The sequence below is a fragment of the Chelonoidis abingdonii genome, chromosome 3 (assembly GCF_003597395.2).
Source record: "Chelonoidis abingdonii isolate Lonesome George chromosome 3, CheloAbing_2.0, whole genome shotgun sequence".
Taxonomy (NCBI): Eukaryota; Metazoa; Chordata; order Testudines; family Testudinidae; genus Chelonoidis; species Chelonoidis abingdonii.
Window position 1 is genome coordinate 157922534 of NC_133771.1, and position 14120 is coordinate 157936653.

The 14120-nt window shown below is 44.0% G+C and overlaps 1 protein-coding gene across 1 annotated transcript in view; it reads right to left on the minus strand.

The window, feature by feature from the left end:
* The window catches only part of KCNK17 (potassium two pore domain channel subfamily K member 17), a 49225-nt gene that overhangs the window by 13726 nt on the left and 21379 nt on the right, over positions 1–14120 (minus strand). Inside the window, exon 2 of the mRNA XM_032790184.2 lies at positions 9505–9619. Within this exon, the coding sequence (XP_032646075.1) occupies positions 9505–9619 (115 nt within the window). The remainder of the gene's footprint in view (positions 1–9504; positions 9620–14120) is intronic.

The following is a 14120-nucleotide window of genomic DNA, read 5'->3' on the forward strand; positions in this document are numbered from 1 at the left end:
GGGAAGTTGGATGCCTAACTCCCCTTTGTGCTTTTGAAATTCTGTCCCATTGTCAATCCCACTGTTTTTTCAAGCTTTCTGTGTGGCTTTTTGCCATGTGTCCATCTGTGCCAAGTCTGCAGTAACAGGAACAACAGTTAGCATGTAGATCTCAAAGTGTTTGCCAAAGGTGGAAAGTCAGGATTATTGCCCTTGTATAGGAATTGGTGGGGAATAAAGGCAGTGAAGTGACTTGACCAAGGTCGGCCAGGGAGCTAGTGGCAGACTGCTGACATGTACAATTAAGAAGATTGTACTGGATTTTTTAAACTCAGGGAAAGCTGACAGGTGCAAGGAGCACATGGTTTGGACAGGCACATTCCTTATAGGAGGATTTATTAAAGGGGATACTCTATATCCTAGTAAGGAGAAGTGGAAAGAAGTTAATAAAGTACAAGTAGGAGCTGAAGAGAAACAGTCAAATTAAACAGCCCTGTTCATTTACATCACATGAAGGCAGACAACTAAATATTGACATATTTTATAAGTGCTTGTATACAAATGCCAGAAGTCTAAACTAAGATTGGGGAACTTGAGTGCCTGGTATTAAATGAGCGTATTGATCTAATAGGCATCACAGAAACTTGGTGGAATGATGATAATCAATGGAAAACGGTAATTCCAGGGTACAAAGCCTATAGGAATGACAGAGTAGGCCACACTGGTGGGAAGCAGCACTATATGTGAAAGAAAGCATAGAGTCAAATTCAGTAAAAATCTAAGTGAATCAAACAGTACCATAGAATATCTATGGATAGAAATTCTATGCTTGAATAATAAGAATATAGCAGCAGGAATATACTACTGACCACATGAGCAGGATGGTGACGGTCACTGTGAAATGTTCAGAGAGATTCCAAAAAGAGAAAACCTAATAACAATGGGGGATTTCAACTATTCTCATATTGACTGGGAACGTGTGTGTGTGTGTGTGTGTGTGTGAATACCAAAGAAACCCACCACATTAGCATTTAGCTTAAAAAAAGGGAAACTACACAAAAATAAGGAATCTACTTAAATGGAAATTAAAAGGAAAAGTCACAAGAGTTAAATACCTGCAAGATTCATGGAAACATTTAAAAAATACCATAATAAAGGCTCACACTATATGTATATCTCAAATTTAAAAACAACAACAAAAAAGACACCATGGCCAAACAGAGTAAAAAAGGCCATTAGAGACAAAAAGACATCTTTTAAAAATTGGAAATCAAATTCTACTGAGGAAAAGGAAAAAGAAGCATAAACTCTGGTAAGTCAGTATAAACATATAATTAGGCAGGCCAAAAAAGAATTTGAAGAGCAACTAGCAAAAGACACTAAAACTAACAGCAAAGTAGATCAGAAGCAAGAAACCTGCCAAACAATCAGTAGGGTCACTGGAGAATCAAGGTGTTAAAGGTATCAGAGGGGTAGCCGTGTTAGTCTCGATCTGTAAAAGCAGCAAAGAATCCTGTGGCACCTTATAGACTAACATACGTTTTGGAGCATGAGCTTTCGTGGGTGAATACCCACTTTGTCGGATGCATGTCGTGACATGCATCCGACAAAGTGGGTATTCACCCACGAAAGCTCATGCTCCAAAACGTCTGTTAGTCTATAAGGTGCCACAGGATTCTTTGCTGCTCTTAAGGTGTTAAAGGAGCACTCAAAGAAGATCGGGCTGTGGCGGAGAAGCTGAATTAATTCTTTGCATCGGTCTTCACAGCAGAGTATGTGGGGGAGATTCCCACACTTGAGCCATTCTTTTTGGGTGACAAATCTGAGGAACTGCCCCAGATTGAGATGTCAGTAGAGGAGCTTTTGCAACAAATTGATAAATTAAACAGTAATAAGTCACCAGAGCTAGATGGTGTTCACCCAAGAGTTATGAAGGGACTCAAATATGGAATGGCAGAACTACTAAGTGTGGTATGTAATCTATTGCTTAAATCACCCCTGTACCAGATGACTGGCAGACAGCTAATGTGACTCCAATTTTTAAAAATGCTCCAGACGAGATCCTGGCAATTACAGACCAGTAAGCCTAACTTCAGTACCAGGTACATTGGTTGAAACTATAGTAAAGAACAAAATTATCAGACACACAGATGAACATGTTATATGGGGGAATAGTCAACATGGCTTTTGTAAAAGGAAATCATGCCTCAGCAATCTATTAGAATTCTTTGAGGGGATCAACAGACATATCGACAAGGGTGATCCACTGGAAATAGTGCACTTGGACTTTCAGAAAGCCTTTGACAAGGTCCCTCACCAAGGCTATTAAGCAAAGTAGGCACTCATTGGATAAAAGATAGGAAAAGATAGGGAAAAAGATAGGGAAAAAAGGATAGGAATAAATGGTCAATTTTCACAGTGGAGAGAAGTAAATAGCAGGGCCCCCAAGGACCTGTACTGGTATCAGTGCTGTTCAACATATTAATATATGATATGGAAAAAGGAATAAACAGTGTGTATAAAGAAGGGCAACAAAAATGAGTAAGGGCATGGAACACCTTCCATATGAGGAGAGATTAAAAAGACTGGGACTGGACAGCTCAGAAGAGAGATGTTGGGGGCAGGGGAAGGTAAGAGAGTGGTCTTTAAAATCATGAATGATGTGCAGAAAGTGAATAAGAGAGTGTTATTTACCTCTTCACATAATGCAAGAACCAGGGATCACCCAATTAATAGGAAGCAGGTTTAAAACAAATAAAAGGAAGTATTCTTCACACAAGGCACAGTTAACCTGTGCCAGTGAATGTTGTAAAAGCCAAATATATAACCGGGTTCAAAAAAGAATTATATAAGTTAATGGAGGAGAGGTCCATCGATGGCTATTTGCCAAGATGGTCAGGGATGTAACCTCATGCTCTGTGTGCCCCTAATCCTCTGACTTTCAGAAGCTAGGACTGGACAATAGGGGATGGATCACTTGATAAATTGCCCTGTTCTGTTCATTCTCCCTCGAGCATCTGGCACCGCCTACTCTTGGAAGACGGGATACTGGGCCAGATGGACCATTGGTCTGATCCAGTGTGGCCATTCATATGGTCTTATGTTTCAGTTGACCTGAATCAGCCTCTTTCGGCCAAAAAATATTTTGTCCAAAAAAAGGCCCAGCTCTAACTGGAATACTTCTGCTCACTGGGGAACTTCACTACCTGCTGGGAAGCCACAGGAAGATAGTCACACAGAGATAGACAAGCACAGAAAAGCACTTGCGTGGCACAGTGTTCCAGAGCTGCCAGGAATTTCATGATTCCACAGATCTGAGCTGGCCTTTGACAGTCCCACCAGGCTGTCTGTGGTAGAGCCATAAATACCATCTCTGACTGTACTCTTCCTGCAGCCCGCTTCTTGCATCTGTGTCAATGAGCACTGGGAGGGAAGCAGGGGAGGACAGAAGGGATTTATTTTGATGTACATTTGCAGCTCTTCCCTCATGCCTGAGATGGGGGTGGGGAGAATGGATAAGGGGCACCTTCACTGCGTCCACCTTATGTTTAAAATGGTCTCACTGAAACTCATGCATGACACAGCTTAGCTTTGTGAATAGAAAGTGTAAAAGAAGCCCTGGGTAAGTGCCCCCTACCTGAGACAGCACTGAGTCCTAGGGCTCCAGGATTCAGTGGCACATGGATGGTACCCTCACTGCATTAAGTGAACAAAAGGTCCCACAAAGGCTGGTACCAACGCACCCCAAAATTCACTCTCTCCTCAAATCCCTTCACTGGCTTCCTTTGCTTCTTCTGCATCAAATTCAAGTTTCTCATCTTCACCTTGAACACACTTTCCCCATTCCAAACCTGCTTCAGTGTTTGTATATAGCCCATAGGTACAAGGTCCCTGCCCTGAAGAGCTGACAGTCTGTACTGATCATGGCAAGAGAGGCCATGCTGGGAGCAGGTGTGGGTAACTAATGAGGGGGAGGATGCATCACACAGGGCAGGTTATAGAGTTGTTTGGGGGATAAGGTTTGCTGTATTAGTCCTTTTTGTATGATCATGTATTTATTGCTACGGTTTTTAAAGGGACTTAGAGAATTATTGTTAGAGGGCTTTGAAAAAGGGAGGGGAGGGTGTGCAAAAGGATTTGAAGGAAATGGAATCTCTGTGGAAGATGAAGGAGGACATTCCAGATGTAAGGGACAGCAGGTGAAAAGGCCCAGAGGTACACAAAGAGAACTAAAGGATTGGGGAGAGGTGGAACTGGTAGAGTGCCAAAACTCCCAACCACAAGCATTCAAAAAATCATGAGTCAGGCCCCATAAAAATAACAAGATTGGCCTAAAAACACAAGTTTCTAAACATGAAAAAATTGAGATTCTTATCTCCCTTCTGGTCTTTGAGCTTTCAAGGATCATGCTTTCAAGCTTTTCTCAGCAGCTGTAAGGGCTAGAAACTTACTTTGTCTATTTAAACAAAAGTTGAGAGTCTCATATTATCCCGTGACTCGAGGAGCTGAGACTTCAAGGAACTCACCAAATATAAGAACTGATAACAGTGGCATGCAGGGTCTGAACAGGAGATTGTTGGGCAACAGGGAGGAGAAGCAGAGGGTTCTGAGCTGGCAGAACTTTGAGCAAGGGGACATGGTGTTTGAAGTAGGTGCTGAAGATGATCCAGAGTCAGAGAAGGGACGTGTACGTGTGTGTGTGTGAGAGAGAGAGAGAGAGAGAGAGAAATGAACAGAGCTGTGGGTGAGGGCAGTGGATTTGGCAGTGGCATTTTGCACAGACTGGAGGGGAGCCAGGAGCTGATGAGAAGGCCAGAAGGAGTACAAGATGGGAGACCATCAAGGCAAGGACAACTGTGTGGGCAGCAAGGGTAGAATGTGAAGAAGCTGTGGAGGAAGAAGCAGGAGGAGTTAGCAACACCCTGAATGTGAGGGGTAAATTCCATCCAACTTCTTCTCTCACTCCATACCTAGGATTTCTTTCATACTGCCGCCTATGCTTGAGACTACCTCTCTCGTCTTCCAAACCACTCCTAAACCCTTCTGCACTGATCTCCCATGACTGTGTCCCAGCATGGTCCTGCATCAGAACCATAACCCTGTATATCACATTTCTCTGAGCCGGACAGAAAGTTCTTTGAGAAGAGACCTTGTCTCTTTACATGCTTTGAAGAGTCCGTCTCATTCTTAACTACGCCTTGAGGTCTGGGACCATGCTTCCTTCCTAGTAACACCTTCTGATGTCTCCAGAACTTGCATAAACATGGACAAGGCTCTCCAACTAGGGTGACCAGATAGCAAGTGTGAAAAATCGGGATGGGGGGGTAATAGGAGCCTACATAAGAAAAAGACCCTAAAATTGGTACTGTCCCTATAAAATCGGGACATCTGGTCACCCTATCTCAAACATAGGGGCTCCGTGACCAGACACCTGTATTTTTCCCTTAGATACTATACTGCCATCTAGTGGGCATTACTATAATAAAATGTACAGTACCGACAGGATTCACAGAATTAAATGTCAAGCGCTTGATCTCACAATCCCTACTTGTGTGAGTAACTTTTACAGTCTTGCCATTCCCAAGCATTCAACAATCACAAGGTTGACTTAAAACTCATGAAATTTTGACTGAAAGGTCTCAAAATGTAACTAGAAATGGGGAATCGTGAAACAGGTGTGTTTCCAGTGGGACTGGTTCTTGGCCCTACACTACTTAACATTTTTATCAATTACCTGGAAGAAAACAGAAAATCATCACTGATAAAATTTGCAGATGACACAAAAGTATGGGGATGAGTAAATAATGAAGAGGACAGGTCACTGTTACAGAGCAATCTGGATTGTTTGGGAAACTGGGTGCAAGCAAACAATATGAATTGTAATATGGCTAAACGTAAATGTATACATCTCGGAATAAAGAATGCATGCCATACTAAAAGGATGGGGGACTCTATCCCGGGGAGCAGTGACATTGAAAAGGTTTTGGAAATGGCGAATAATCAGCTGAACATGAGGTGCCAGTGTGATGCTGTGGCCAAAAGAGCTCATGAAATCCTAGAATGCATAAACAGGGGAATCTCAAGTAGGAATAGGGAGGTTAATTTACATCATATTGGGCACTGGTATGGGGTATTGGTATGACCACTGCTGGAATAGTGTGTCCTCTTCTGGTGCCCAGAAGTCAAGAAGGATGTTGATAAATTGGAAAGGGTTCAGAGAAGAGCCACGAGAATGATTGAAGGATTAGAAAACATGCTTCATGGTGACAGATTCAAATAGCTGGATCTATTTAGCTCAACAAAGAGAAGGGTAAGTGCTGACTTTTGATTACAGTCTGCATGGGGAAAATATTTAATAATGGGCTCTTTAGTCAAGCAGAGAGAGAGGTGTAACATGGTCCAATGGCTGGAAGTCCAAACTAGACAAAGTCAGACTGGAAATAAGGTATAATTACTTTTCAGTGTTAAAAATTTTACTATTGGACCAATTTACCAAGGGTTGTGATGGATTCTCCATCACTGGCAATTTTTTAACTCAAGACTGGATGTTTTTCTAAAAGATAGGATCTAGAAATTATTTTGGGGAAGTTCTATGACTTGTGCTACATGGGACGTCAGACTCAATGATCACAATGGTCCTTTCTGGCCTTGGAATCTACCTACACTGTAATTAGAAATCATGGAAATCATAGAATCACAGAACTGGAAGGAACCTGGAGAAGCCATCTAGTCCAGTCCCCTGACCTCAAGGCAGGAATAAGTATTAAACACCTGCAGCTGGCCCATGCCAGGTGACTCAGGCTTGCAAGGCTCTGGCTAAGGGGTTCTTTAACTGCAGTGTAGATGTTTTGGCTCAGGGTGCAGCCTCACAGGGCCCTAGAGCCTGGGCTCTAGCCTGAGCCCAAATGTCTACGCTGCAATTAAACAGCCCCTTAGCCCGAGCCCCATGAGCCTGTTGACATGGAACTTACTGAACCCTAATTCACATCCTGCCTTGCTTTCCTGCAATCATAGCTATGCTGGTAGTTCTGTGCCCCACAATCATCATATTATTGGCCATGCAAATATACCTTTAATAAAAGGAGAAACGCTCCGACACTGCTCAGTCCAAAATTCTGCATTATTAAGTCAAAAAGCTTAAAATACAGCAGAATTAGGACATTAACCCCCTCCCCCACAAATAATTATAAAATCTTCCCCATGATTAATAATGTCCAGCAGAACACCCCAGTTTCATCCTGATTCTCCTGGGGCTTCTCCACACCATCAGGCCTCAGTCCCCAGTCAGCCTTTAGATGGGACATCTCTTCTGTCATTCTACTTTCATTCATAAAAGGAGAACGGTCAGTAGATTTGGATTTGACTAGTATTTCTGTGCTTCAAACAGAATATAACGTTACAAGACATTAGCCTCCTAAGAAGAGCCAGTTTAAACTAACTGGTTTTGGTCAGTCAGGTTAAAACAAATATTAAAGGTTTTTTTGTATTTTTTTAAAAAATTGTTAGCACATACCAAGCTCACCTGCCAAACTGCTTTGGTTTCCATTTAACAGTGGTCCACCATGTTTTGTAAGTAGAAGAACTACACTGACGTGGTCTATCTACCTATAGTACTAATATGGCTCTCCCATTGTTATAACATCTGAGCACCTCACAATCTTTAATGCATTTACCCTCATAAGCCCCGGTGAGGTGGAGAAATGCTGTTGTCTCCATTTTACAGATGGTGAACTGAGGCAGCATGCAGCAGAGCAAGAGCTTGAAGAACCTAGACCTCCCAAGTCCTCAGGTACCACCCAAACCACCAGACCACTCTAAGCCTTGAGGAATGGGGGTGGGGTGAGAGGGAAAAGCCAGAGACAGACAGATACACACATGCAATCGCGTGCCCACTGCCACTGGCTTCATTTTGAAAAAAACAAAAAAGCACTCTGAATTCTGAGTCTACCCATGGGACTGCCAATATAAAAACATTCCAGCTAGCATGATTGTACCCCTCAGTGAAGCCAGGGCATAAGCCTTAAAAGCACTAGAGTCTAAAACTTGGTTTTACAAAAAAAGACCTTGCCAGGAAATCATTTTTAAAAGACAAGTTAGTTTTGCCTGGAGTGTAGCTAAGCACAATGAGGCTAAAATGGCTTTGGGGGAACAGAGCCACTCCGGTTGGCTTGGAAAGGACGTATAATGAACTATGGGAGTAGGCAAATGTGCTCTGAGCAGGTAGTTTGGTTTTAAGTCAGAGCACCTAGAGTGTCCAAACTTCTCTGCTCTGTTGGGATGACTGAGCACCTGTAGAATTTTCCATCTAGATTCTAGAATGAGGCTACACCGCCATCCTGTGGTTTATTCAGACACAAGTGCATACAGCAGTTCTCAACCGTCTCAGATTCAAAGCGCATGAAAAGGAAACCAGAGAGTGTCCAGGAAGAAGCCAGTAAAGTCATGTGGGCGTCTTTTCTTTTTCTCAGCTTGTAGAAATGCAAACTATTACATTATTACTGCCATAATTCCTGATTTCCAGGGTCAGCATTTCTGATGGCAATGCATTTTCAGTACTAAGCAGAGCAGTAAAAACGATTCCCTGTCTGCATGACATGTAGATAGATAGATTTGGTTCTGAAAAATGGCTTGAAGATCAAAAAGGGCTGAAAGATACAATGTAAAGCTGGAAATCTAGAATGACCCCGAGGCAACTCCTTTGACATTCAGTGACTGGTATGCTAAATCCCATGTCAGGGCTATTAATATATTGGCATATTCACCAAGGACAAGATTTCAGAGCCACTGGCTGGACAATGGCTAGATAGGGGGCCACGGGCATTTATTAATATTATATAAACAAGCGAATCCATGTAACCCCATGTGCTTTCCACTGTTACCATTCTCTTCCTTCCATTCCCTTCATTTCTGTGGAGCATCCATTTGTTGCAACTTGTCTTAATTAGGCTTAATTAATTCAGGATAAAGACAATCTTTTACTAAGTATTTGTACAGCACCCAGCACAAAGGGGCCCCGGACCTCAGTGGAGCTTTTGGGCACTAACACAACATAAATAAATGATCATTGGAATGCAAAGGAAGTCACGATAATTTTTACACACCAGCTCCAAAACTATCTGTTAAAATCTGGCTCCAAAAAAATCTCTCCCTGATTCCCTGCTACCCTAACCCCTCATTTTTCCCCATTTCCTCATTAGTCCCACATTCACTCCACCCACAGCCCAGATACTCCACAGGATAGGGCTTAGAGATCAAACTCACTTCACCAATACCAAACCAGATGGGTCCTTGACTGCTACGCAGATCAGCAGGCCCTTCACAAAGCTCAGCTTGGGAGTCAGGCAGAAGCTCACGAGAGACAAATTGACTTGGAATCTGCATGCAGTTTGCTTCTATTTGAACCCTGGTGACTGAGAAAGCCAGTGTCTCACAGGGAGGGAGCAGGGTGTGTTCGTGTGATTATTCATTCCCATTTCATCCATGTTCCACCCAGGTTACCCACAACAAGCAGCAGAGATCTCCTACCGATGGTGGTTATCGCAGAGATGGAGAAGAAGAAAGAACCGACTAAGTCCCATCTCCCCAGACTGGTGGAGTTTCCCTGGAGGGTGTGGCCACTCTTATAGGCCTTGATGATACCCTGCAAAGAGATGGCAGTGAATATAGGTGAGACTATCAGCCCACAAGGAGGCAACTCCAGCTGTTCTTTGTGTAACTGGCCTTTGCACTGCTGTGTGATTAGAATTTAAATTATAACCCACACTCCTCCTGCTGCTTCTCTCTTAGATGCTGTCATCTGTGTGAGGTTAGGAGATCCAAGGGCTGAGAGCTCAAGGAGGCTAAGGCCATCACCTGTTTATCTTCTGGTACACCCTGACAACAGGCTCTGTGCTGTAAAAGCTGCAGGGACAGTCCACGTCCCAAAGAGCTTGCAATCTAAGGACTGGGTTCTCCTGATACATTGAATAGTACCGTAGGCCATGCTTACGCTTATGGGCGCGATAGCAGCATAGCTACAGTGCGGTAACCCTGCTATTGTAATCTCACGAAGTAGATGCAGACGACAGCTTTGGAAGTGGTTTTCCTGTTACTGTAGGAACTCCACATCACTGAGTGATGGTAGCTAGGTCGACAGACACGTGTATCCATAGACCTAGCTGCATTTACAGCAGGGGTTAGGGTCAGCATAGCCATGCATAGCAGAGAGGTGGGTTTTTCACATCCCTGAGTCACCTAAGTTTATAGTGTAGACCAGGCCTAACAGAAACTATGCTGACTGCAAGCCAAGGGAACCCAGAGAACAAAGGGTCTGGGGAAGGATTTTAGGGCCAGTAGCATTCCATAAGTCGGTCACAAGTTACCTAGACTGTGTAGGAGAGAAACAGGAAGATAGGAGGTTCCCAGACAAGAATCCAACAAGGGTTAATCCATGTAACTCCAAAGCAAAAGCTCCTGAAAGGGTTCTGCATATTTCAGGATCCATGAAGCAATAAGTAAGCCTTTACATGTGGATGATACATACCAGCTCCCTTCCCCACACTTGGGAGGAATGCATGCAGTATAAGAAAGCTCTGTATAATTGCGAGGAGACATACTATATAGCAGGACCAGTCTAATAATACAGGGCAGTCACATCAGAAACCGAGCAATGCGCCAGATGTACAGACGCTGAACCATCACTGTTGTTAAACTGGTCATATGCACAGAGACTTGGGGCCTGATTCTGCTCTCACTTACAACAATGTAAATCTGGAGTAACTACCCTGAAGTCAGTAGAATTACATCAAGTTGGGTCCTCGATGAGTTAACTGTGCCAACACCTGCGTGCCCTTTGTCATACAAATAAAGTTACTGATGTGGAAAAATTGATCTTAAAATAGCACTATCCTTAGTACATACATAAACCACTTTACAACCTTAACTAATCCTCCTGGCACCCCTGGGAGATGATTTATCCTGCAATGCAAAGCTGAATCAAGAGTACACTAAACCCATCACCTTTGAGCAAAGCCACGCAGACATCCAGTAACACAAGCCCCTGCCTTGTTCATTCACTGTGCTAGTGATAATGCTCTCATCCTTCACAATAAGGAGAGTCACTTTCAGCTCAAATTTGCCTCCAAATCTGGGTTTTGTAAAGATAAGCTCTTCTAAACTAATAATCCATTGAGGTACTTCAGGGACCACCAGCACTGTAGGCTCCAGGAACCTACCAACAGATTTAATAAGTGGGTGGTGAGGAAGTATTAGTGTCCCATTTTACAGATGAGGAAACTGAGGCACAGAGATAGGATATGACTTGTCCAAGGCCACAAAGGAAATCTGCAGTTGGGCTGTGACATACATCCTGGTCTCCCGAGTCCCAGTCCAGTGCCTTAACTATGAAGTCTTCCTCCCCAACAACAACAGAAATGTTTCTGAATTCTTTTTTAAATGACAAAAAGATTCCTTTTTCTCTCCTCCCCCGAGACAAATAAACATGGCTCTGCATGATGCCATTGAACGAGCACCAAAAAGTGACATTAGGGAGTAAATAAAACATTGCAAATGACCAGCATGTGACCACTGTCAGTCTAAGGAGAGAGCAATGCAAAAAAAGAAAACAAGGCAAAGAGGTGGTGAACAGTAAATTCAGTGCTAAAAACTGCATTGATCTGGGAGCTGCTCTCTGTCTACAGTGTCAGAGCTAGTGTGGGGTTTTTTTCTGTCACTGCAGGACCTCCACCTCCCTGAGCAGTAGCCACTAGGCCAACAGAAGCACTCTTCCATCCACGACAGGTTAGGTCAGCATAACTATAGCATTTTGCACAACCTTGAGTGCCATAGATATGTCAACCTAAATTTTAAGTGTAGATTAGTCTTTACTCTGTGAATAGTCCCATTAATTTCAATGGACAGCTCACAGAATAAAGTACTATTCAGCATGCGTAAGGTTGGTAGGCTCTGGCCTTAGAAGGAGAAGAAATGGAGAAAACAGGGCACAGTGGGATAGGATTAATGTTCCCTGTATCAATGTTGGGGTTTATCAGGCTGCAAGGGATCTAGGCTCTAATCTTTAATATGCCCAACGTACAGCCTCTTGAACTGCAGTTAAGGAAGGTGTGGATAAGAAGCATTACTGGCAAAGGACTTGTAATGAGGTTAGCACCCACCTCTTGTGAGTGTCCCCTTCTGACTGGGCATGTCTGTATTCTGTAGACCCCTTTCAGTGGTTCTCAGGCAGGTTTTCAGTGACTCTGGGTGAGTCATACCGTTTGCACATTAGCCAGAACAAATCCCTTCCAGGGTATACAGTCAACAGGAGTCTATCGCGGTACCCCTCTGGTGGTGTCTCTCTCTAGCCCTCCTTGGGCTTTAGTCTTTAAGTAATCCAGCCCTGGTATGAGGCTCTATCCCCAAGGCTTCCTCCCTGGAGACACTATCTTTCTGAAGCCCTCCACAGGCTCAGTCCTTACCCAGTCCCTAGCAGCCAGCCAGGAGCCTCTCATTCCCCAGGTCCCTGCCAGCAGGCTTAGCTCTCTATAGTACTGCTACTCTTCCAGGGAGAAACACATGCCTGCCTTCCTTCTGCTCCATGCAACAACTAACTACTGCTCTGTTCTGCAGCTACTTTTATATAGCCCTCCTGGGTCCTAATTGGCCTCTTCCCCTGCAGCCACTCTAGCCTGCTTGGAGGACCTCTCCACTGCTCCTTTCCTGGGATGGGTGTGGCAGAACCCTGAGGCCTCCAGCAGGGAGCCTTTGGGTCTAGTCCACCCCATTACCGGCCTACTAAAGAATCACAACCACCAAAGCAAATATTCTCTCTCCCCTGCCCCATGATCTGTTAGCTATGAGTTCTAAGTGGCTGATGTTTCTGCAACAAGGGAGAAGCCTCTGAGTCGCGGTGCCACAAGGCCCATTGGTGCCAGCTGGCCAAAGGGTCACCACTCTATGTCAGCAATTCCTGACAGGCCTGACAAACTCACTATGCCCAACACATGGCTGTCATAGTATTTATAAAGAACGTTGTGTGAGATATCAAATGAAAGCTGGTGACTCATTGGTCATTAAGATCAGGCACAGATGATAGTTTACAAATTATGTGTTATATGCCACAAGTGAATCAAGGTCTGAGTCACCAGCAGAGACAGGTTTTCTCTCAGACCAGAAGTGTTTGTCCAGTTAGCTGACATGTGAATTAAGCATTGTAAGCAAACACAATGGGAACTACAGCTGCACTCCAAATCAATATGATGTGAAATTAACCTGGGGGTCAGCACCCTGGAGAACAAGCAAGCGGGGAGAAGAATTTTCCCTGGGGTGCACTGCAAGGGGGTGTAATTTAAAGGTTTATTGGACAACAAGAGGAAGGCAAGAGGACTCCCCTTTATTCATCACTGAGGGAACACAAAAGGATGGTTTCACGTGTAACCAGTTGTTCTTACTATCCTTGCTCACTGTCTCCTGAAATCATAACCTTTGTTAATAAACCTATTTGTTTCCACTGTAAATAAATGACAGCATTGTGTTGTTAAAAAGGAGCTGACAGCTGACTCAAGCAAGCTTGTGTGTGTGTTGTCCTCTGGGGGACAACTTACCTGGTCATTTCTGTAAGTGGCTATGCCAGGGGCTAGATGCCACCGAGAGGGAGGCTGGCAGAGGGGCTCAGGGGTTGCCATTTGTCTGTCACTACTGCACAGAGAGGGCGAGGTCTGCGGGGATCTGCAGGTAGGTGTTTGTCAGTGGCCTGAGGCTGTTGGTTTCAGGGAGCTGAGCTACCGCAGGCATCAGACAAAACTGCTTCATGCTAAGGGCAGGAGGGGGTGAGATGCCTCATAGTCCTGAGTCCACTAGAGGAGCATCACAGTCACTTTTCAAGCTGTGAAGTTTCCTCCTAGTATCAGCCTAGCCCAGAACTGTTAGGGTTTCCGGAGGGTTTTTTTGCTCAAAATATATAACTTCTCTGCATGCCGCACACCTGGTTCCTGTTCTCTGTTAAGCCTCACTTTGGTGTAAGTTCAGCTGTGGTCAAAATTGCACATTACACCAAGTTTTGAAAGCAGTAAACTCGGGGACAGAACCACTGTGCAAAGAGCCCTGAAGAAACGAGAGCAGAGAAAGCTGCAAGCAACAAAGGGAAATTCAACACTAATAAATGG